Source organism: Phyllopteryx taeniolatus, chromosome 4 (genome assembly GCF_024500385.1).
Source record: "Phyllopteryx taeniolatus isolate TA_2022b chromosome 4, UOR_Ptae_1.2, whole genome shotgun sequence".
Lineage (NCBI taxonomy): Eukaryota > Metazoa > Chordata > Actinopteri > Syngnathiformes > Syngnathidae > Phyllopteryx > Phyllopteryx taeniolatus.
The window spans coordinates 26,468,396-26,491,992 of record NC_084505.1 but is presented as its reverse complement, the minus strand read 5'-3'; the positions used below and the strand labels follow the sequence as shown (position 1 = coordinate 26,491,992).

The 23,597-nt window shown below is 40.6% G+C and overlaps 1 protein-coding gene across 8 annotated transcripts in view; it reads left to right on the top strand.

Annotated features, from left to right (window-relative positions):
- Positions 1-23,597, top strand: part of lrba (LPS-responsive vesicle trafficking, beach and anchor containing) — a 266,996-nt gene that overhangs the window by 17,937 nt on the left and 225,462 nt on the right. For all 8 annotated transcript variants that reach the window (XM_061770952.1, XM_061770951.1, XM_061770956.1 and 5 more), the window contains exons 2-14: positions 10,447-10,678; positions 11,895-11,995; positions 12,501-12,596; positions 12,678-12,799; positions 12,893-13,019; positions 13,157-13,276; positions 14,919-15,065; positions 17,142-17,339; positions 19,326-19,459; positions 20,730-20,838; positions 22,047-22,199; positions 22,593-22,761; positions 22,836-22,909. In XM_061770952.1, the coding sequence (XP_061626936.1) occupies positions 10,447-10,678; positions 11,895-11,995; positions 12,501-12,596; positions 12,678-12,799; positions 12,893-13,019; positions 13,157-13,276; positions 14,919-15,065; positions 17,142-17,339; positions 19,326-19,459; positions 20,730-20,838; positions 22,047-22,199; positions 22,593-22,761; positions 22,836-22,909 (1,782 nt within the window). The remainder of the gene's footprint in view (positions 1-10,446; positions 10,679-11,894; positions 11,996-12,500; positions 12,597-12,677; positions 12,800-12,892; positions 13,020-13,156; positions 13,277-14,918; positions 15,066-17,141; positions 17,340-19,325; positions 19,460-20,729; positions 20,839-22,046; positions 22,200-22,592; positions 22,762-22,835; positions 22,910-23,597) is intronic.

Below are 23,597 nucleotides of genomic sequence, written 5' to 3'. Positions count from 1 at the left end.
CTTTTGATGTAGTACTGTAAATATCTGGCGGCCAATGAAGTTATTAAAAAAAAAAAAAAAACACGTCTGACAGACAACATGTAATGCCCCCGGATCAGACTACAAGACAAATTTCTTCTTTCACGATTGCACTATGTCAGACTACTGCAATAAAATCTTGTATTCCGATACCACCGCATCCCGTTTTTTTACGATCATTGGGCTTTATCTTGTCAACTCAAATGCGACCGGATACATCCATTTCCGTGGTGACGAAAAAAAGAGTGGATCGCGCCCACTTTATTATAAGAACAAAATGGGGAAAAACGTTTGTTGGTGGTCACCGGCGCTCAGGAGAGGACGTTCATTTAAGGCTTGCTTGAGGAATGTTTACTTACTTTTAATACGATACGGCTTGCAAGCAGGCAACAAAAACGTTATGTAGCCTAGCAAGCTAGTGCTAACATTAACAGTTGTGCGTAAACATGCTGCCGTTCTGTGGAATCATGCTCTAAAGTTTCGGTGTGTGTGAAGTAATTTAGTTGGCACCCATTATTTCTGTCATGTTGTAATGTTGGTTTGACCTGACTGATTAGAATACATGACCTGACGAGAGCAGTGATTTCCAACCTTTATGGCGCCAAGGAACATATTTTACAATTGAAAAATCTCAAGGCACACCAACAAACAAACATGTCACAAAAAGTGGATACATTACTTACTGTATGTACTTCCTGCCATCTAATAGAAGACCATTTATTTGTTCTGTCTGTCACTGTGCCTCACTGTCACCAATAGATGAACAAAGATACATTATTTATTATAAATATATTTTTGGAGTAATTAAGCACACAAGTATATACAGTAAATTAACAGGTGATTTAAATAGACACATTACTCCATCTAGTGATCGGATCGGTGATCGGTTATCGTTTTTTTTAAACTCGCTGATCGGTCCCAAAAATCATCATGTAAAGCCTCGTGACTTTAAGGATCCCATTTTGTCACCTGGAAGTCCCCCCAAATTCAACAAAAAAAAATTATTTTAAGTTTCACAGAAAAGAGTCTTGTTAACAAGCCAGACAATGAATGAATGAATTAACAACAACAACAAAATCACAAAAGTATATGAAATCAGGCATCAAAACGGTCAAGAATTGAGACATCAGCTTCCAGACGCTGTGAGCGTGTCGCTGACAGTTCCACCTCCTTGGAACTTTTAGCTGTCAAGCAAATACGTGCCTTCTCTCCCGGTTCCTAAGCGGAGAGAGGAGAATTCCCAGCGATGCACTTTGCACGCTGTCATGGGCTGCAGAGAGGCAGTCTCTGAGCCCCGGCGTCAAAACCAGCATCTGTGCCGTCGAGAAAGTTTCCCCTCCTTTGCCTCAGTTGAAATTCAGCGGGCAGCGGGCTGCTGTGGCCGCCCAAGGGTGCCACCATATGCGGCCACAGCAGTGCATCATGGTCCCCCTTGATGATTTATTTTTTTCCCATCCTCCTACTTACCTCACGACGTCACGGTAACTGTGTGGCCCTAACGGCTACGCGAACCGCTGACAAGGGATCACGAGGTGGCGGATCTTGTTCGCTTCGCCGCTGCCTCGCAACACAGAGACACTGTTGCCCAAATAACACAAAATACATTACACTTCAGGGAAGCTGTATTTTATTTCTAGTTGTGGGCATAGTTTGATGGCTAACTGCACGCTATACTGGTAGAACTGGGCCAAATTATTATGAATAAGAAGGTGGGAATTCACCCGAATGGCTACTGCATGGAATAAGGGCTCTTGGTGTTTATATAGTGGGGGACGGGACTTATGTCAGAAAGTATATGCCCCAGCATGCTTTTGTCAGTTGGCTAGTTTTTAGCACCGCCCCAAAAATCTGGCCAGGTGAGAAGGTGAAAAAGAGTTTTAAGCTATAGTTTAACAATTCAATACTGTATTGTTCTCAGTCTTTACACATTTTCAGCACTTTTCTTCAAACATATTTAGTGTATTAAAAACAAAACATGACTAGGGCTACACGATTATGGCCAAACTGATAATCACGAGTATTTGGATCAATATTGTAATCACAATTATTAATCACCATTAAAGTACGTGATTAAGACAATCTTCCTAAAATTTTCTCGTTCAGTTTCCCTAAATCTATTGAGCCAAGGCACATATTTTGTATCATAAAAAAAATCTCAGCACACCATCGAAAAAAATGTCAAAAGTGACTACACAGGTTAATTATGTCCTTTCTGCCATCAGCGGGAGGGCATTTCATTTGTCTGCCTGTCACTCAACGTCGCTGGCATTGATAGTTGAACAAAGAAGTGTTATTTATAGTAAATAACTTTCAGACCTTTCATTCATTCATCTACCATTCCGCTTATCCTCACTAGGGTCGCGGGCTTGCTGGACCCTATCCCAGCAATCTTCGGGCGAGAGGCGGGGTACACCCTGAACTGGTTGCCAGCTAATCGCAGACTTTCGGATCAATTACGTGAAATTGGCTAATTCCCCACAGCAAAATCAAATAAAACTTTTTTTTGTATAGGATCTTTCATACCGGCGGCACGGTGGGCGACTGGTTAGCACTGTTCTGAGGACCCGGGTTCAAATCCATCCTCGCCTGTGTGGAGTTTGCATGTTCTCGCTGTGCCAGCATGGGTTTTCTCCAGGTAGTCCGGTTTCCTCCCACATCCCAAAAACATGCATAGTAGGTTAATTGAAGACTCTAAATTCCCCATAGGTGGGAATGTGAGCACAAATGGTTGTTTGTTTTTATGTGCCCTGCGAATGGCTGGCGACACCTCCCGGTTTGGAGGCCCACTACAGGATAACATTGGAGCTGAAAAAAAAAGGTGATGCAATACAAAAAAAAATAAAAAATTTAAATAAACTTAAAAGTTGAGTCGTAAGCCTCCTCTTACAAACATCAAAAGGTGTTACAAAGAATAAAATAAATCAATTATTAGCCAAATAAAAAGGTGAGTCTTGAGCCTGCTCTTAAAAAAAAAGTCTCTGCAGTTCTGCAGGACATCTGATGGTCACTGTTGTAGTTCATAGCGCAAGATGCTTTTCTATAAGCTTTGGTTACGTGAATCTGTAAGGTTAAGGATATAGGATATTTTTCATTGACCACTGTTTAATAAGGCATCTTGATGAAAGGGACTAGGTATTTTTCATGCCTTTTTTTTTTTTTTAAACCATTGGTTGGACCAAATTATTTGCTTGACCTCTTTGCAGCGTTGAGATGGCTCACGTGTTAGGCGTCCGTGACGAACATCTCTCTTTGCCTAGCGCGTTCATGGACCAGTGCGCTCAACCGCCTTTGGTTTGATGAGATGGCTCGTTAAAAACAGGATGCATTTAAAGGGCTGTTGGCAAAAAGTAGGCCATCGGCACGTCGTCGTTCTGACAGCTCGTTTGAGTGTTTTTCGGCCTCGCTTTTGTCGAAAAGACAAAAAAACGCAGTCGCGTGTGGTCCTCATCTAAAGGTCGATATTGCTACTCGTTGATCAGATGTTGTCACGTGGAACTTGATGATGGCAAGAGTATGCGCTATATTCTGTCCGATTTAAACTGTTGTGACGTGAGATTTAATTTCACGTGATTAACAAAAAGCATCCTTCTGTTTATGGCATTATACAGTGTAGTCAAAGGACTTTATTTTCACATGCGTATGCCCTCAAAATGAATAGAAGTGTCATTAGGGAGACAATACAAAGACAGTTGAATCATTGGCCTCATCCTGCAGGAGGTCTGTCAGACAAGTTCCAGGACTGGTTTCACAAGATTTTTTTTTTCTGAATCAAACTACAAATGTTCCCCTTTGAAATAATCCACCTGAAGTCTAACACGCTTTCTGAGCCGTTCTGCCATGCCTTCATGCACTACTGAAACAATTCTTCCGGGATCTTCCGTAGCTAGGGTTGGGCATCGAGAACTGATTGGAACCGGGACTAACATTACGGTTTTCCTGGAATCATTCAAATATAAAATTTTTGGTTCCCAGTTTCGATGCCTACAGTCCGCTGACCCCCAAGAAGAAAGTGGCGAAAAAACCAACGCAGAAGAACATGCACGAAGACGTGCTTGTGCCCAACGGCGGCGGCTGTGAACAATAGTGTTTCTTAACTTTGATAAAATAAATGACCAGTCACCTCAGGCCAACACTTGGATTATATTGTGCAAAGGAGGCTTTCGCGATGTTTAGAAGTCTGACGTGCTTCCTTCTGCTCCAAGCCTCAGTCTACACTTCACGGAACTTCAGTGAAGTCCATTGGGTGAGTGTGAAACAATACGTTTATGCCAACACTGAGGCAGCTAACAAGTTAAACAGTGGACTGCACTATTGCACTGGTGGCTTTTAGCATTTATTTTAGTCATCAAACCTACGTAAGAGCTGATGACAGACAAAAATAAATATATATAAATTATTTTACCATACTTGAAAGAAAGAAGAAACCGTCTCATTACAAGCTTAACATTGAGCTAAAACTTGCGCTAGCAACTTTACATCACAATAAATTGGGACAAAATTCACATAAAAGTTGTCTCTCAGTATCACAAACACTAACCTTGTGCCTCATTGGTGGGTAGGTAAAGGAATCGACATTTTAGAGCATTTGGTTTCATTCATTACTCTTTTTCACACCATCTCGTTTTACTCTCGTTTTCACCGGTCGTGTGAAGTTACCTTTCGTGCCAAAAGGCTGAGTTCCGGTGTGTACCCTTCAAAATAAAAGGCTAAATGCTTAAAACAGGAAGTCAAGTTAAAACCTGCACATATAAATCATTTGCTGTGATAAAACAGTTGCAAATAACTTTTAACAATGCTATTATGAAGTATAATATTATAGAGTGCTATTTTTCTCGTTAAAACAACTTTTTTGGGAACCTGGGGCGCTCAAAGGAACTAATTGCATTTCCATTCATTTCAATGGGGAAAGATTTGTTGTTTTGAGTTACGAGCATAATCATGGAATGAATTAAACTCTCTTCTCAAGGCACAACTGTACCAGCAAAAACGCTATTTTGAGTTGGAATAGATACAACAGCCTCTGCGTGAAAATTTGTGACACAGCAGTGGTGCATGGTGTTTATTAGTGTAGGTTTGTGTGCGTGTGTGTGTGTGTGTGTGCGTGCGTGTGTTTTGGGCTTCCTGGTTGACTGGTTGTTTGAAATGGCTACTGGCAGTCAGGCATGGAAGTAAGCGGAAGCAGAGAACGATGCAACGGAAAACTGGAAACAAATGATTGATTACGGTGAAAATGGCAAATATGCGTGACACAGGTGGCTGAGGAGCCCGAGGACATGGCTGTTGTTATTTTCTGATTAGTTGAAGAAATGCATAAATCCCGAAAAGTCCTCCTCTGCTCTTAACCATTACCCTAGCTTGGGCTACCTGTTCTTCAGATGTCCCAATGATTCCTGCAATGATTCCTGCCGTGCTCCCATGTTCTTCCCCATGGTGACCATAGAAAACATACTTCGTGTTGCGCCCTAGTGGCTGCTCAGCCATGAATAATTCAGGTAGGCCTCAGGGGGTTGATGGGCAAGAGCCAGGCTAGGTTACCCAGCCTGGGATCTTGTATCTGGTTGCCATAAAGCCACAGTGTTTAGGTGCAGAAGCACTCTTGGGATTGGGCCCAGGCTGCAGCTGGCAACCCGTCATGCTTGTTCCAGATATAGCTACAGTATATAAATGATGGGACAGGGCACAGAATGTGTGTGAATTAATCAAGACTGTTGAAGTTGGTTTGAATGCAGTTGTGGGCAATAGCCTCAACACTTTCAGAAGCACTGACCTACAACAATCTAGTCTATTATTTATTTCCATGAAATTGTATTAATTTCTCTACTCTAGACTTTAGTCTCTTAATTTGGTAGTGTTTCTCTTGCATCCACTGTTTCCAGTATGTGTGTGATAGACTTTTTTTGTCCAATCAGATTTCAGCCTCCAGGTGCTACCATGTCAATTAATCTTGCCCAGGGCCTTCAACAACACTTAAGCTCTGTTAGCAATAGACCTTACACCGATTTGATCGGGCTGATCGGTATCGGCCAATATTTAGCATTTTATGCTGATTGGCTTTAATGTCATTCGCCGATCCGATCCCGCAGAAGACATTAACTCCGCGTCGCCGCATGCACAGTATATTTGAAACCAAAAGCTAGTTTATTTTTAGCCTTGTCGCGTGTCTTTTGACGTAGTACTGTAAATATCTGAGGGCCAATGAAGTTATTTATATATATATATATATATATATATATAAATAAAAAAAAAACGGCGGTGTGGGACAGACAACACTTCAGAGACAGGCAACACGTAATGTACAGATCAGACTACAATACAAATTTGCTCTTTCACGATTGCACTGTCAGACTACTGCAATAAAATCTTGTATTCCGATACCACCGCATCCAGTTTTTTACGATCATAGGGCTTTATCTTGCCAACTCAAATGCGACCGGATACACTCGTTACTGCGGTGATGACAACAAGAGTTGAGCGAGGCGACTGTATTAGAAGGACAAAATAGGGAAAAACGTGTATTGGTGGTCACCGGTGCTCAGCACAAGAGAGGACGTTCGTTTAAGGCTTGCTTGAGGTATGTTCACGTACTTTTAATACGATACGGCTCACAAGCAGGCAATAAAATGTTATGTAGGCTAGCAAGCTAGCGGTAGCACGAACGGTTGGACGTAAACATGCCGCCGTTCTGTCGAATCATGCTCTAAAGTTTCGGTGTGGGTGAACTCATTTAATTAAAAATAAAGTAATTTAATTACAGTAAGTTAGCACCCATTATTTCTGTCATGTAATGTTGGTTTGACTTGACTGATTAGAATACACGATCAGAATCATCTTTATTTTGCCTAGTATGTTCAAAAAACACACAAGGAATTTGTCTCCGGTAGTTGGAGCTGCTCTAGTATGACAACAGTCAATTGACAGAGAACACTTTTGAGACATAAAGACATTGAGAAATACAGTCACTGAGCAATAAAGGGTTGCTAGTTATCTGGTAATGCTGGTACAATTTTTTATTTTGACAATTGTGCAAAAAGATGCAGAGTCCTCTAGCACTTAGAGCAGTTTGAATAACTAATATAGCAATAGTCCGGTGCAATGACCATTGTGCAAAGGGCGCCGAGACTTCAAGGAGTGTATGCAGTTTAAAGTGACTAGTAGTGCGATAATCTGGGACAATGTTGATTGTGCAAATGTTGCAGATACTCCTCAGTCAGTGTGCAAGTGGTGCAGATGATCTGACTCGAGCAGTGATTTCCAACCTTTATGGAGCCAAGGAACATATTTTACAATTGAAAAATCTCACGGCACACCAACAAAAAAAAAATGTCACAAAAAGTGGATACATTAATTACTGTATTTTCTTCCTGCCATCTAATAGAAGACCATTCATTTGTTCGCTCTGTCACTATGCCTCACCTGCATAAATAGATGAACAAAGATACATTATTTATTGTAAATATAATTTTTTGGAGCAATTAAGTACATAAGTATATACAGAAAATGAACAGGTCATTTAAATAGACACATTCCTCCATCTTGTGATCGGATCGGTGATCGGTTATTGTTTTTTTAAACTTGGTGATCGGCCCCAAAAATCCTGATCGTGTAAAGCCTAGTTATCAAGGGACCTTTGTTGTTTTTGTTGTTGTTTTTAACTAATCGGGTTTCAAATTTGCCTCACAGCTGGCCCACAATAACATAAGCATTTTTCCATCTCCTGATTGGTTGGTCAGAGTAAGCCGAGTCCAACTAGCAACTTTAGCCATTGCACACAATTCAATTCGTAATCAGCATCTCTGGTGAGTATGATGTATTTTATTTTTTGTTTTTGCCATGTTATCAGCTAAATATTGATTCTGAACTGCTCCAGAAGATGTACATGGCACAGTTGTGTGCTGTTATATTGTGTTTTTGTATAGTATTGATGGTTCCTTTAATTGGAACGCAATAGTGGTTGCAATAAAAGGTGGATTATGTTGGGTAAATCCCCACTGGAGCCCCAGGTACCAAATGCCAGCCACCATTTGAATGTGAAGCTTGTCTGTCACTCATCTGAAATAAGACTTACTTACTTCTGAAGATCAGATTAATTTAGGGTCTCAGCGTGACATAATGCGACCAAATAGTGATTCACTCCATCTCGGAATCGAAGCTGGGACAAATTCAGCAATGTGTGTTAGTGTCCTCGTCTTCATATTTTCTCTCCATCCTCTTCATCTTCTGGCAACAATGATGGATCGGTGTGTCGCTCTGAGTGTCGGGCTCATAAATCAGCACTTTCTGAGGAAAAAAAATTGCACCCAGCAGAGGCTAATGGCACATCTGGATGCAGCTCCACTGGTTCAACCAAAAGTTGTGTTGTTGGGGTGCTGCAAAATATCTTTTGCTGTCCAATAAAAATTGGACTGTCAACAATGCAATACAACATAAAACGGATGAGGTAAAGGAGAGGAAGTGTAACTGCCTCTTGCTGTAGCCCCAAGTTATACTTCGTAAACAAATGCAGTGCAGTTTAGCCTCTGGAGTGTAGATGTCATGGCTAACAATAGTCTGCATTGTTCATTTTTGAAAAAGAATTACAACTAATGTAGTTGCCCTTTAAAAAAAAGAAGAGATTAAGATTCTCGTGTATAATGCGTACCCATGTATAATACGCACCCCCAAAGTTGACCAAAATTCTGGAAAACGCTTCTACCTATGTATAATGCATTTTTAGAATGTATGATTTTGCTACTACCCATATGATAAAAACATGAAGTATTATCTGCATTTTGTAAGTTTTTTTTTTTTTTCAAAGAATTATTCTGAAGTGAAGGACTTTTTGAACACGTAATCCTTTTTTGAATTTACTTGCTCTTATTTGGAAATTGACAGCCCTACTTTTATTTAGTAAATGAGAAAAGACAGTTGTGCTCATAAATTTGATTACCCAGGCAGAATTTGTAAGATGGGTACAATTCGGGAATAGGGTGGTTGTTAAAAGTGGAAACGTGTTGTCCATCTGATACACCAAATTTATCTACATGTGAAGTTTTCCACCAGATTGTCTTTTTTCTTCAGTTTTGGCACAAACAAAAATACAAAATAACTGGATTTTCTGCATTGTGCATTTTGATGGTGCCAAGGCCACTGTGACCTCAAATTTATCACTTTTTCCCTATTAACGTGATAGTTGAAGAATGCCTGGCCTGGCTTCAAAACCAAGCACATTCCATCACTGATCACTATGTAAATATCGTAGCGTACCGTAATTCCTGTTGGATTTTATTTGTCAAGATACAACGGCGAGACAGTAATTCCACCTAATAGTTTTTAGCGAGATGGATGGTGTCATTGTTCGTATCCTGGACCGAGGTTAAACGGATAGTCATATTGTTGTTTCGTGCCTCCTTTATCTCACACAGAACACAGAACCACAACCTAATCTGACTTCAGTCACTGTAATTGGGCAGCCTCCATTCCTTGGTCCGATATTGTTTTCACACGCAGCCTGTGGAATGACTGCGCAGCCCAACACGTTCATTTGTTCCGTTGAGTCGAAACATGACAGTCTCACTGGCGGAATGAATTTGATGTCTACATTGTTACTTTCCTTATCTCTTTTTGATTAGGCCGGTTTCAATAATAAAAACATCATGGCTGCTATTAGGAAGTGAGAGATTGGGACTTTTATGGCTCGCGACACAATTTATTTGCAAGTGCACAAAGAACACTAGGGCTGTGGGATGAACATGGCACTGCATAGACTGTTTCTTGTTGTGGGTCTGAAAATGTTTTTTTCATATAATCAAAAAACCTAACTTTTGAAACTTAAAAACAGGTCATGTTGACCTGCTACCTAACCAGGGAGTGTATAATTACACATTTTACAATCTAGAAAAAATACAATTTGTGCTTTACATTTACATTTTTCCTAGAATTTAAAATATACATACAACATAACATGATCATGAGAGCACACATTAATAAATATATATTTCTAAGCTTTAAAAAGGGTCATATTGACATGCATCATAATAGGAGAGTGTAAAATCTAGTCAAAAAATAAAATGTGCGCTTTACACATTTTATTTATCTCGATTCTAAAATGGGTCAATTTGCATCAAAGTACCAGAAGGTTAAAGCTCTCGTTTATATTTCTTCAAATTTTAAAAAGGGTCTTTTTGACCCACAACATAACAGAAAGGTTAAAATTAAAACACATTTTCTAGATTTAGAAATTTTGAAAGGGGTGAATTTGACCCGCAACATAACAGGAGGCTTTAAATTAAAAAAAATATCTACATTTGTAATCTTTAAATGGGTCTATCTAACTGGCAGCATAACAGATGGGTTATAAATTCCAGAGTTTGTGTTATTGTCACTCTTAAAATTCACCTCACTCTCGCTGTCTCTCGCTCTCTCTCCTTCTTTCTCTGTCTCCCCTCCCAGCTGGTTGGCGGCCAGTTTGACCTGGAGATGAACTTTATCATTCAGGAGCCAGAGAGCATCGTGTGTATGGTGGAGCTCTTGGACAAGTGCGAACCCACCTGTCAGGCCGAGGTATGGAGCATCTTCACCGCCATCCTCAAGAAGAGCGTGCGCAATCTGCAGGCGTGCACCGACGTGGGCCTCATTCAGGTGGTGCTGCAGCGAATCTCCAACACCGACAGCATGATCGCAGGTACCCAAGGCCAAATGGGACATAACGCAATCCCTTACATACTTTACCAGGCAATGTTTTGAGTAACATTTAAACATAATTAACCGCATTAGGGTCGCAGTTGCCTATCCCCGCTGACTTTGGGTGAAAGAAGCGGGGTACACCCCGGGCGGGTTGCCATTTTGTTGTTTAAAGCTAATTGGATGCGATACCATCCATCCATTTCTATAGCCCCTTGTCCGTATTAAGGTTGAGTGTGAGCAGGAGCCAATCCCAGCTGACTTTTTGGGAGAGAAGCAGGGTATTAAGAAGCAGTCCTGAAATCACACATTATGGCCTTCGGCTGTTAGAAATTTGTAATAAATATGGCATTTAAGGTGCAGGTGTCAAAAGACCCAGGGACTAGTTTTGGCCCACCACATAATTTTTTTGTGGCTCACTAAAAAAAATAGTCTGCTTCTTGCTAAATTGGTTTGTCCTTTAATTTTGGCAGAAGACCTATAACGAAGTAGCAAACTTTCTTCCCTTTTTACATAAATTACATCATTATTTTTTTCACCAAATCTCAATCATAAATTAGGACCAAGCCCTGCTGCAAAAATCTACGAGTAATTGGCTGGCGACCGGTTCAGGGTGTACCCCGCCTCTCGCCCGAAGTTAGCTGGGATAGGCTCCAGCACGCCCTCTGCGACCCTTGTGTGGATAAAGTGGTACAGAAAATGTATGGATGGATAATTGACCCCCCCCAAAACCAAAACAAAAAAAACTTTGCAACTGACTATTAATGTTACAAAACAGCGACAAAGCACATATTGGGAGGGTAGCCCTGTGATATTGGGGATAGGGGTGCCCCAAACTTTTCAGGGTATTGAAGGTGGTTTGTCGCTTAAGTTAACATGTTTGGGAAAGGCTTTGTGGGTGGGGGCTTAAGGTGCCAGAATAAGCGTGCGTCAACTCTGTTGTAAGGCGTTCCGATATTGCTAGGATTACTGCGATCTAGTCTGACGGCGTTTGCATCAGTGCCCTTCTCCCCAGCAAGAAAAGTGCAGGCCTCCAGCAACTGTGCAGTCAAGTGAGGTTGAAGTAGATATTTCCTCAAGTGAAAAAGTTCCATTTTTAATGTCATTTATTTGATACGCAATCAAAAGTTCTTGATTTCATGGTCAAAGAACAACATTTTTGTTGTTTACATCATTGGGATGTCATGCTTGACCACTGTGATGTTTTTTATTTTCAGATCTGCTGGTAGACATGCTGGGCGTGCTGGCCAGCTATAGCATCACGGTCAAAGAGCTGAAACTGTTCTTCAGCAAGCTGCAAGGGGAGAAGGGCCAGTGGGTGAGTCAGTTGATGTTGTTGTCTCAGCCATATATGTGAGGAATGTGCTGGGAGCGCGTCAAGCACTCGACGTCGCCCCATTCACCCCCACCGGCTTGACCGATGTCCTTGTCATGCAGATGTGATGGCTCATGTTGGTCCAGAAGATTTCTTTCATCATCGTCGCTATGGATTCTGCACAGTGCGACGATGATAATATAATAAGCCGTGCATTTTCAAGTTATTGTGTTCTCTAGTCTAGTGTTAAGCAAGATAGCAAACAGTTAACGTCTTTCTGTTTGTTTGTAGTATTTATTGCAACAACACAGGATGACCTGCTTGGCTATTTACCAGACTGATTGTCAAACTAACTGTATGACTGACTGATTAACTAAGCGCAGTAGTTTTGATTGTGTCATTCAGCTGAAAGCCAATGTGTAAATCAGGATAACCCTAAATTGTGCATTCCTTAGACTAGCCTCGATTATTCAAAAACTATTTATTTATTGTTTTTTGTGTCACTCAGCCTCGACATGCTGTGAAACTTCTGTCAGTCCTGAAGTACATGGCTCAGAGGAACGGCCCAGACTCCTTCTTCAGCTTTCCTGGCAAAAATGCAGCAGTAAGTTCACTTCATTATACCACCGTTCCGCCAGAAACAAAATTAGATTAATTCAGCGTTATTGATTTGGCTTACCAACAGGCGATAGCGCTACCGCCCATCGCAAAATGGCCGTATCAGAATGGCTTTACGTTCCATACGTGGCTCCGCATGGATCCTCTCAACAACATCAATGTGGATAAAGACAAACCTTACCTCTACTGGTCAGTCCTGGTTCCTTGACACCCATCTCCATGGGACAAAAAGAACATCCTCCCTCAGAATCTTAGCCGCTATCTTCTCCGTTTTTCATTCAGTTTCCGCACCAGTAAAGGCCTAGGCTACTCGGCACACTTTGTGGGCGGTTGCTTGATAGTGACCTCGTTGAAAACAAAGGGGAAAGGATTCCAGCACTGCGTGAAGTACGACTTCAAACCTCAGAAGGTAAGATGAGAACAAAAGATCAAACAACAACAACAATGGTATTTATCGCCATGTTCTTAAATAATCACTGGGTGTTTTTTTTTCCTGATATCACCTGGCTGTTTTGTTTACAAAGTGTGGCCTTTCTCTCATTGCAGTGGTACATGGTGACGCTGGTGCACGTCTACAACCGCTGGAAAAACAGCGAAATTAGCTGCTACGTCAACGATGAGCTGGCGTCCTTCGGAGAGATCGCCTGGTTTGTCAACACCAGTGACGTGAGTAGAAAGCCATGGTACAAGCGTATTTAAGCCCCTGGGGCTGAGTCAACTGTCAAAGGGTGTAAGGGGCAAGTGTGTGGCTTTAAAAGATTAGGAAAGGCTGTTCTATGACTTAAAATGAACCTAGCAATACACTAAATTGTTTCTTTTTCTTGGGACTGGTTGAAGTAGGTTTTTTTTAGTTGAATGGGATAGTGGTGCGCCATTTCTGTCAATGTGTTGAAGTGGATGCCTGACTTAAAAGGTTGCCCGAAAGGCCAACAATAACAACACACAATACAATAAAAAAAAAAAGGTGCATGAAGTGCATTATTTTTGTCCACTTGGGGCCGCCATCCTCTCGTTCTTCATTGCGCAAATTTATCTACATGGAATGGTGCGTGGAAAGATTATCCGAAGCTTGGAGGCAGGGAGTTTGCATGACTTACTTTTGTATTTAAATTATTCGAGTTAATTGATTAATTGTTATACAAGCTTTGTATAATTTCTTTTATTTTGGTGGGTTGGAAATTGGTTTGTGGTGCTGGGGATAGCGGTGCAAAAACTTTGTTGGTGTGTTAAAGTGGGTACGTGGCTTAAAAAGTCTGGGAAAGGTGGTTCTACGACATATAAAAGTAGCTATACATATCAAAGTAGCTATATTTGGTTTCCAGGGACTGAACTGAGTTGGGGTGTTGAAAGGGAATGCGTGGCTAGAAAAGTTAGGGAAAAGCTGTTCTACGATCTACAATCAATGTATCCATATGCTAAATGGGGATTATTAGGATTTTTATTTTTTTTTTAAGGCAGGCAGAATTGCGGGGGCTGTGGTACCAATGATAGGGGTGCGTCAACTCTTTCTTGGTTTTTATGGTGGTGCCTTGCATAAAAACGTTTTTGGCGCTCACTCCGCAACAAAGTAAACTGACCCATACACTAAATGAGGTTTGGATTTTATTCAAAGGCAGACGGATTGAGAGGTTGCGGTCTCAGGAATAGGGTTGCGCCAACTCTGCTTAATGTTTGAATGTTTAAGGGGGTGTGTGCCTTAAAAAATTTGGGAGTGGCTATTCTACGACCTAAAATCAATGTAGCTGTATGCACATTTTTCTGGGGGGGGGGGGGGGGGGGTCGTTGGTTAAGTGCAGGGAAAAAGAGGGGATAATGGATAGGGGTGTGCCGCATCTATCAGGGTGTTGAATGGTGTAATTGGCTTAAATGTTTCCATCACCTCCTGTATTCTGTCTAATGGCAATCAATAACTTAGAAGCTGTGTTGTCCATTTCAGATGAATATAATCTCCAGTCTTTGCTAGATCAGATGGCCTCGCTGCGCAGCTTTCATCTTTTAGTGTGGATATTATGGGGCAAAATGGTGGAAAAAATGCACCCCCTCTTCTGTACCTGTCACTCACACATCACTGCATGCGCTGGTGTCACAGCGTGCAGGGTTACTTGTCTAAAATCACGTTTTAGAAAAAGAACTGGCGACGAATGCTATAGAGGCTGTCATTGAGGATATTTATAGCACATTGTTCTCACATCTTTGCTGCTATTTTTGTCTCTTTTTATCATGATATCTTAATACCTTTTCTTTTCATTTTTAAAATATTTTTTTGTGCTGTTTAGAGTGCTCTGAAAATGAATGCTTATTCCCACAGACGTTCGACAAGTGCTTCCTAGGCTCGTCCGAGACGGCTGACGCCAACCGGGTCTTTTGTGGCCAGATGGGCGCTGTCTACTTATTCGGAGAAGCCCTTAATGCTGCGCAAATCCTGGCCATCTACCAGCTGGGCCCAGGGTACCAGGTAAGATGGAAAGGAGGATGACAACCCTGCCCATTTAAGCGCCAGTGGTAACCAAAAATGTTTTATTTTTACTTAACATACAGTATATTGTCATACAACAGTTTGTTTCCAAGACCACGTTTGTAACTCAAAAAACTAATATTTCAAATAATCTTTCCCCACTGAAATGAATGGAAATGCAATTAATCAGTTATAGCCCCCCAAAAATCACCAACAACATTTTGATTAATAAATATTATAAACAATAATGTTATAAATACAAATCTTTTGTATCATAAGAATAATAGCTTTTTAGAAATGGTACTTTCTAAAAACACGAAATTATAACATCATTACATATCATGCATGAATCAATCCAATGCATGCATCATGATTTCATGCATTAATTCAATAGACATTTTGTTTTTGGGTGCTTGCCTTTGCCACCAGAGGGCAGTATAATATATACCGACGTACTACACGTACAGTGCCTTGGAAACGCGAGGGCAGTATTTTGAGATCCATCCACTCTGGGACCGGTTTTAAAAATGATGCCGGCTCCATGTGGACGAAAAGTCGAACGATAAAAAGTTTGCGCTTACACTGAAATGTGTTGATGGGGCCTGAGTCCATTGACATGCTACCTTGATGAGTTGCCCTCTAGATTTCTAGTCTGTGCTGAGCAGTTTGTTACCACAGCTTGCTTATCTGGTCAGTATGTCACTTGAATCAGGAATATTTCCAAGGGTCTTTAAAACTGCTGTCATTCAGTCTCCTTAAAAGAAGACTAGTCTTGATGCCACAGTACCGAAAAACAACTTCAGAGTGGAAGAGAGTCCAACCCCTCTCGAGAGGACTTGTACCAGACCCCAAGCTGTGCGTGGAGGCGAGTCCGACTAGATCTAGTCAGAACTTCTCGACCTCACACACCAGCTCGGGTTCCTTCCCTGCCAGAGCGGTGACATTCCACGTCCCTAGAGCCAGCTTCTGTAGTCGGGGATCGGATCGCCAAGGTCCCCGCCTTCAGCCACCGCCCAGCTCACACTGCACCCGACCACCAGGCCTGGCTCCAGATGGGTGACCCGCGTCCGGGCAAGGGAAAACCAAGTCCACCGTTTGTCGTCAACATAAGGGATCTTTGAGCCGTGCTTTGTCTGGTCCCTCGCCTAGGACCTGTTTGTCATGGGTGACCCTGCCAGGGGCATAAAGCCCCAGACAACTTAGCTCCTAGGATCATTGGGACACACAAACCCCTCCACCACACAAGGACAAAAAACACACAAGGAATTTGTCTCCGGTAATTGGAGTCGCTCTAGTACGACAAGAGACAGTCAATTGACAGAGAACACTCTTGAGACATAAAGACGTTGAGAAAATCAGTCACTGAGGAATAAAGGGTTGCTAGTTATCTGGTAATGTCGGTACATTATTATTATTTTTTTTGACAATTGTGCAAAAGATGCAGAGTTCTCTAACACTTAGAGCAGTTCGAATGACTAATATTGCAAAAGTCCGGTGCAATGACCATTGTGCAATGGGCACCGAGACTTCAAGTGAGTAGTACGATAACCTGGGACAATGTTGATTGTGCAAATGTTGCAGATACGTCTCAGTCAGCGTGCAAATGGAGCAGATGCTAATCTGGCATGAGTGGCCAGTATTGGTCAACACATAGGGGGAGACGATGTTGAAGCCATGTAAATTGCTAAGCTAGCGTTACAAGCAGTTGCAAAATATCAAAATAAGTGATTTGGTAAAAAAATATTGTCACATAGGTCTGGCTGGAACTGCGTTTTTGACACCTGTGGCATAGAGGGAAATTCTTAAAAATGCAAAAACACAGTAAACATCCAAAACAAAAACTTAAAACAAAATCTGCATTAGATATATTAAAATATGACTCAGTACAATAGACATTATAACATAAGAGGCAATAACTGCTGGCAGTTTAGTGTTGCAGCTGCATGTTATTTATTCAGTAGTGTTATTTATTCAGGCACCTGAGGGCCAAAGAGGAATGACAGCTGTCACTTTGTCTCTGAGGCTTCTTTTGTTTTTGTTTTTTTTGCATCTCCTGCTCATCTTGTTGCTCCTCAGGGCACGTTCAAGCACAAGGCCGAAAGCGACCTGTTGTTTGCCGAGCACCACAAGACGCTGCTGTACGATGGCAAGCTGTCTGCCGCCATCGCCTTCGCGTACAACCCCCGTGCCACTGACGCCCAGCTCTGCCTCGAATCCTCCCCCAAGGACAACGCCTCCATTTTTGTGCATTCCCCGCACGCACTCATGCTCCAGGTAAACTGCCGTTGTGTTCGGAATTCCTCCCTATCCATTATATAGTGCACTGTATAGTGAGTTTGTCATTTTGTAGTGGTGTTCCAATATGTGGTGAGCATAGATTATCTAGAAACAGTAGTGCCCTTAATATATCCCACAATGCATCTTGAAATGTAGTGAGAAACCTATGCTCACTAGAAAAGCAATATATCCCATGATGCATTGCGCCGATTTAAAAACTCCAACTTATTTTCTGTTTCTGTGTTGTTGTTTGATTTCCAGCATAAGTAAATTAACGGGTTGTGGCCCAAAATACAGTATATGAATGAAAGTTGTGCAACACATCACAACATGGATGGGCAGAAAATGCATTGTTCGTACAGTATTAATTTAGTAAAATACACATCATAAAGCAGTATAATGCTGTTATAATTATAATGTTTTTTTTTCTTGCAATAGTTCCACCAGCTGACACAGTTCAAATTGTATATGCAGAGTAGCACTGTTCCAAAACAATTTTTCATTTGACTGATGAGGGAACTGTATAGTCCACTATAAAAGAAGTATATAGTCCATGATATAAAAATGTTGTGATTAGGAAGTAGGGAATGAGTGAATGATTCTGAACACACTTTGTTGGGAATCATTCACTTATTCTCTTCCCTAGTACAGATGGAGAGAACCTTCAGTAGAGCCGTGGTAGCTGCCTCATTAGAGCAGAGGTGGAAACAAGTTCACCTGCTGGAAACACCTTCAGGTCTGCTTATTACGGCGCTCACAAATTTCACAAGTAGCAAACTTAATCACAGGCACACACAAACACACAAACTCCACTTTTCTCACTTTTCACGGAAGAACTCCTTGACTTTTCCCTCTCATCAATGAAAAGGGCTTTTTTTCCTGCATTTTAAGGATGCTTTCAAGCAAGCTTCCGCCAACACAGCACACTGTGAGAAATGAGGATAAAAAAAAAAGAATATAAGACCTTTATAATTAATTAATCAGATACTGTATGTTACAATGTGATGCAGTAATACCATTTGATAGAATAACATATCATACTGTATAGAACACAATGTGACATAATGTCCTGTAATGTCATTATTGTTAGATTCCAATGTGAAAAGTGGCTTGGCTACATTGCAAAGAGTGGTCCCAATAGTTCAGGGAGAAAAATAAACAATTAGATAAATAAAATGTGTAGATATTTTTTTATTAATTTTATTATAATGCAAATATAAATAAGTAATCTTAACATTGCACTGAGTAAATCTAGCCATCACTGAGTCGTTATCTAAAATTAATAAAATTAATTATTACAAATATTTGTAATAATTGATTTTATAAATGTTTAGATGAATGAAGAAAGCTAATCCTTATTTTCATTTTTTAAATATAATTTATAATCATACAAATACATCATAAATATTGCACCTAGTAAATGTAGGTTGCACTTAGTGATTATTAAAAACAAAATGGCAAATACAATTTTATAAATTATCCTTGCTTAATTTATAATTTATTGTATTTTAAGTGAACAAACAACTAAATAATCGAATATTGCACCTACTAAATGTAGGTAGCACTGAGTGATTATTAAAAAGAAACCATGATAAAACCAATAATAAATTATTAGTTTTATTTTCTCATCTATAAATTTAGGGCTGCAGGTATTGTCCAAGATATAAACAAGTTTACTTTATGCCTATATATCAAAAAGCCAAAATACTAATCAAATGAAAGTACATTGAACATGCTTGTATTTGCATATTAGTATACAATTAACTTTTACCATAGCGTTTTGTAAAATATTGAGCATGTACGCAGGCTGATCTGTACTGTAGCGGTGACATGCAGAATCAGCTTTGTTCCACTTGTATCTGTTTTAGTGTCTTTTTTTTCTCCATTCAAACATGAGACGTCAAAGGACATCATTGCTATTAGACATCTTTATTAGAGCCATGGAGAAAGGTAACTTCAATGTGGCTTTGTGCGTTTGTGCAGGATGTGAAAGCGGTGGTGACTCACTCGGTTCAGAGTGGCATTCACTCCATCGGTGGTGTGCAGGTTCTCTTCCCCCTCTTTGCGCAACTTGACTTCTGCCAGCCCTCCAACCACGAGCTGGACACCTCTGTCTGGTAACTGTTCACATGTAAAGTATATATCAAGCTGAGTGCATTTACATAGTGTGTTAACTTTAACTCTCAGAAAAAAGAGTATAATCCTTTGGCTTGGTGCATACAAGGATTTTTTTAAATGTGTGTTTAAATTAGGTGTGTTTCGATAATCTCAGCACAACACACACAAAGATTGTGTTCTACCAACGATCTAGAATGTAGTGCTCCAAGACAGAAGTCCCTCATGATCACACGTGATCTAAGAAGAAGAAACATAGTTAAAACCGGTAAACACAAGCCCCAACATGGAAGAGGACACACGAGAGCAGGGAATTTATGATGGTGGTCTTGGGACTTATTTTTTTGGGAAAAATTTTTAACTAAAAAGAAGAAAAGACTGTGGGGAAAAAAATCAGGAGACAGTGTGAAAGCAGACTTTATAGTCTCCTGAGTGAGATGGAGGAGAGTTCTCAAGACAGGAAAAATTCACTCTTAACACAGCACAAAACTGGGACAAAAACAGCCTGATTATCTTCATGCGTGTACCAGGCCTTAATATGCTGATACGGAGAAACTATGTTGGACCAAAACGATGTTAAAAAATGTTTTTTTAACCTTCCAGTGGGCGCTACTAAGTGAGTTTTGTGGGTTAGTGTTGGGGGCTTCTAAAATACATAAATCTTTACCAGTCAGATAGATGTGCTTGCAAAATTGGAGACATTACGGGCATGTTGAGCTCCCTCAAAAGCGATTGTGACAAGCAGCCACAAAGGGTGTAAGATACCGGCTGGTGACGAGTAAATGTTTTTCAGATTTTAGAGGGCTGTTTTTTGTGGTATGTGCCACCAAAATGGATACTTCAAACCAAAATGGCCAACTTCCTGGTCAATGTCATGCATGGGTCGCTGAGACCTTTTCATGTATCCTGTTATAATAGACATGTCCACCCAATTTAGTGTCAATGGGAGTAATTTTTTATTTTTTTTCCAAGAAGCACTACTGAGTTTCACAAATAATTCTTAGTTTTGTTTTTTTTCTTCTTTTTTTTGCATGCCAGCTTCACAATAATTACCTGCGTATCTCTTATGTTCTCTTCTCCCATTCGTCCTTCTCGAGGCGACACTGTGTGTTCCACCGGTACGACGGGGACACGACACCCTCATTAAATCACATCACGTCGTGTGCGGCCCCCTTCACACTCTAGGCTTTGTCAGCAGCAGCTCACACAGATTATTGTTACTGTCTGTCACTGTTGTGACTGTTTTTGTCTCTGTGTGTGTTTGCCCCGTAGCTGCACTCTGCTGTCTTTTGTGATGGAGCTGCTGAAGAACTCTGTGGCCATGCAAGAGCAGGTCCTGGCCTGCAAAGGCTTCCTGGTCATCGGATACACTTTAGAGAAGGTCGGTCAAATTCAGAGGTTCATGCTAAATACAAGAGGTAAATATTGACCAAAAAAAAAACAACACACACAGTATTTCTTAATAAAGAAATTATTAAACCATTTAACTTGAATTCCAGAACAGAAAAATATAAAGATAGGTAAAATAACATTTAAAAACTAGTCAAATATACTAAAGCAGATTATGATTTGTTGATTCCGATGTCAAATTGTTATTTGCATGCATTCCTGAACTGAAACATTAGTTTTAGTGGTTAAATCTTTAGAATTTAAACAATTATAGACTGGATCAGTAGGATACATTTTAGTCGTCTACCTTCATGAATTTTTTAGTTTTGGTACATTTCACAACTATGAACCATAAAATGCAAACAAAAAAATAAAGGGACAAATAAATAATAATAATAATAATACATTATCAATTAATATAAAATAGTAAAGTGCAGTTTCTTGGTTAAGATGTCATAGTTATAGATTATTATTATAGTTTGTATTCTGAACAGAATTTTTTTTTTTGTGGTTTAACACTATAACAAATATATGATGAACAGTGGGATACATTGTAGTCGTCTGCCATTCTATTTTATAGTTTTGGTACATTTCACAACTTCTGTCCATGCAAAGGCAAAAAAATATATAATAAAGCATGAAAATAAATTGAAGAAATATTGCAAATAAATATAGAGGCAAGCACATTATTTCATATTTTCTTTAATTTCTTATTTCTTAAGATGTCTGTCTATAATTATTTACAGTACTTGCATTCCTGAATAGAAAATAGTTTTAGTTTTTGACAGTTACAACAATTTACAATTAATTTTCAGTGAGATATGTTGTAGTAGTCTACCATCCTGTATTTTAAAGTTTTGGTCATATCACAACTTTTAACCATGAAAAATCAACAAAAATGGCCAAACTTCAATACCTCATTGGAATTGAAGCAGTCCACATTAAAGCACTTCATAATACTAAATGGTCTCGATGGCCACGCCATTTTAAGCCTATGTGTACATGAAACTGAAAGTGCTTAGTATTAACAAGGCTTTGATTCCCAGTGCATCGCCATCATACAAAAACAGACTTCATTTGAGTTTGCATTTTCCCCTTATCTGAAGGTCACAGCTGTGTTTGTGTGCTAGACGAATAGCCTTCGCGATTCTTCACAGACATCATCACCTCACCCCGACTCCCTTTGTTATCCCGCTGCAGTCATCCAAGGTGCACGTGACGCGGGCCGTCCTGGACATCGTACTGGCCTTCTCCAGATACCTGAGCAACTTGCAGAATGGCATCCTGCTGCTCAAGCAACTGTGCGACCACATTCTGTTTAACCCTGCCATCTGGATCCATGCCCCCGCCAAGGTAACAACGCTATATGGCAAACACACTTTATATACTAACAGGACCAGAGCTGGGTAGAGTGGCCAAAATTGTATTCAGGTAGGAGTACTGTTACTTTAGAAAAATATGACTCCAGTAAAAAGTAGTCCTCCAAGTGATTACTTGAATAAGAGTAAATAGGCATTTAAGTACTGAGTAACTGGTGAGTAACTTTGGCTGTATTTTTTATTTTTTTAATCAGTGCATGAATGTCAAATAGAAGAAATTTAAGATAGGAATGTGTACCTTCAGATATTGCCCAACAATATTATCTCCATTGGTGAAATGTAGAGGCTGAAGACAAGTTTCCTATTGCTTTAAATCCAAAGGTGCACTAAAGTTGCTTCCTTCCTCTCTGATGCTCCTTTGCACCAGGTGCAGCTGACTCTGTACACGTACCTGGCCACCGAGTTCATCAGCACCGTCACCATCTACAACGCCATCCGCCGGGTGGGCACCGTGCTGCAGGTCATGCACACGCTCAAGTACTACTACTGGGTGGTCAACCCGCAGGACCGTAGCGGCGTCGTGCCCAAAGGCCTCGGTAACGATTCACGATTGAACGTGTGGCATTCATGACAATCAATTGACAAATGGTCTGCTTCCAATGCTTTCCAGATGGTTCGAGGCCGAAGGAAATGCTGTCTTTGCGAGCCTTTCTGCTTTTGTTTGTCAAGCAGCTTATAATGAAGGTAAGATAGCAGATGTGGAGTGGAACGTCCAATGTGGAATGCCCCCAACGTGATGCAATTTGGACGTCAAACAAATGTTCTCATTTGCTCAAACCATCATCGTTTGTTATTTCCGCTTAGTCAAGATCTAACAGGTGAACTCCACAAATGTTTTGCTTTGTCTCTGGCTTTTTTAGCTGATGATCGGTGATGGCAAACGAAATGTGCGATAACCATAGAAATGGAAATGACCAGAGAAGCTATTTTAGGATAGTTTAGGAAAGGGTGTGGCTCCTCAGTACAATATCATATGAGCAATGCAGTCAATGAAATATAATTTATATAACACATGCTAAAGTAATTCCATGTTACTAAAAGCACAATCGCTAATGACTGGTCATCACGCTTACGATAGCCGTACTTGCCGTTAGTATGAGACGGAACTGCCTCACCCAAGCATTCCAAAAAACATGCATGTTAGGTCCATGCATCCATCCATCCATTTTCTACCGCTTATCCGAAGGCGGGTCGCGGGGGCAGTAGCTTTAGCAGGGACGCCCAGACTTCCCTCTCCCCAGCCACTTATCCATCTCTTCCGGGGGGATCCCGAGGCGTTCCCAGGCCAGGATGTTGGCTTCATTGAATATTAAATTGTCTATAGGTGTGAGTGTGGATGGTTGTTGTTGGTTTTTTTATATGCGCCCTGCGA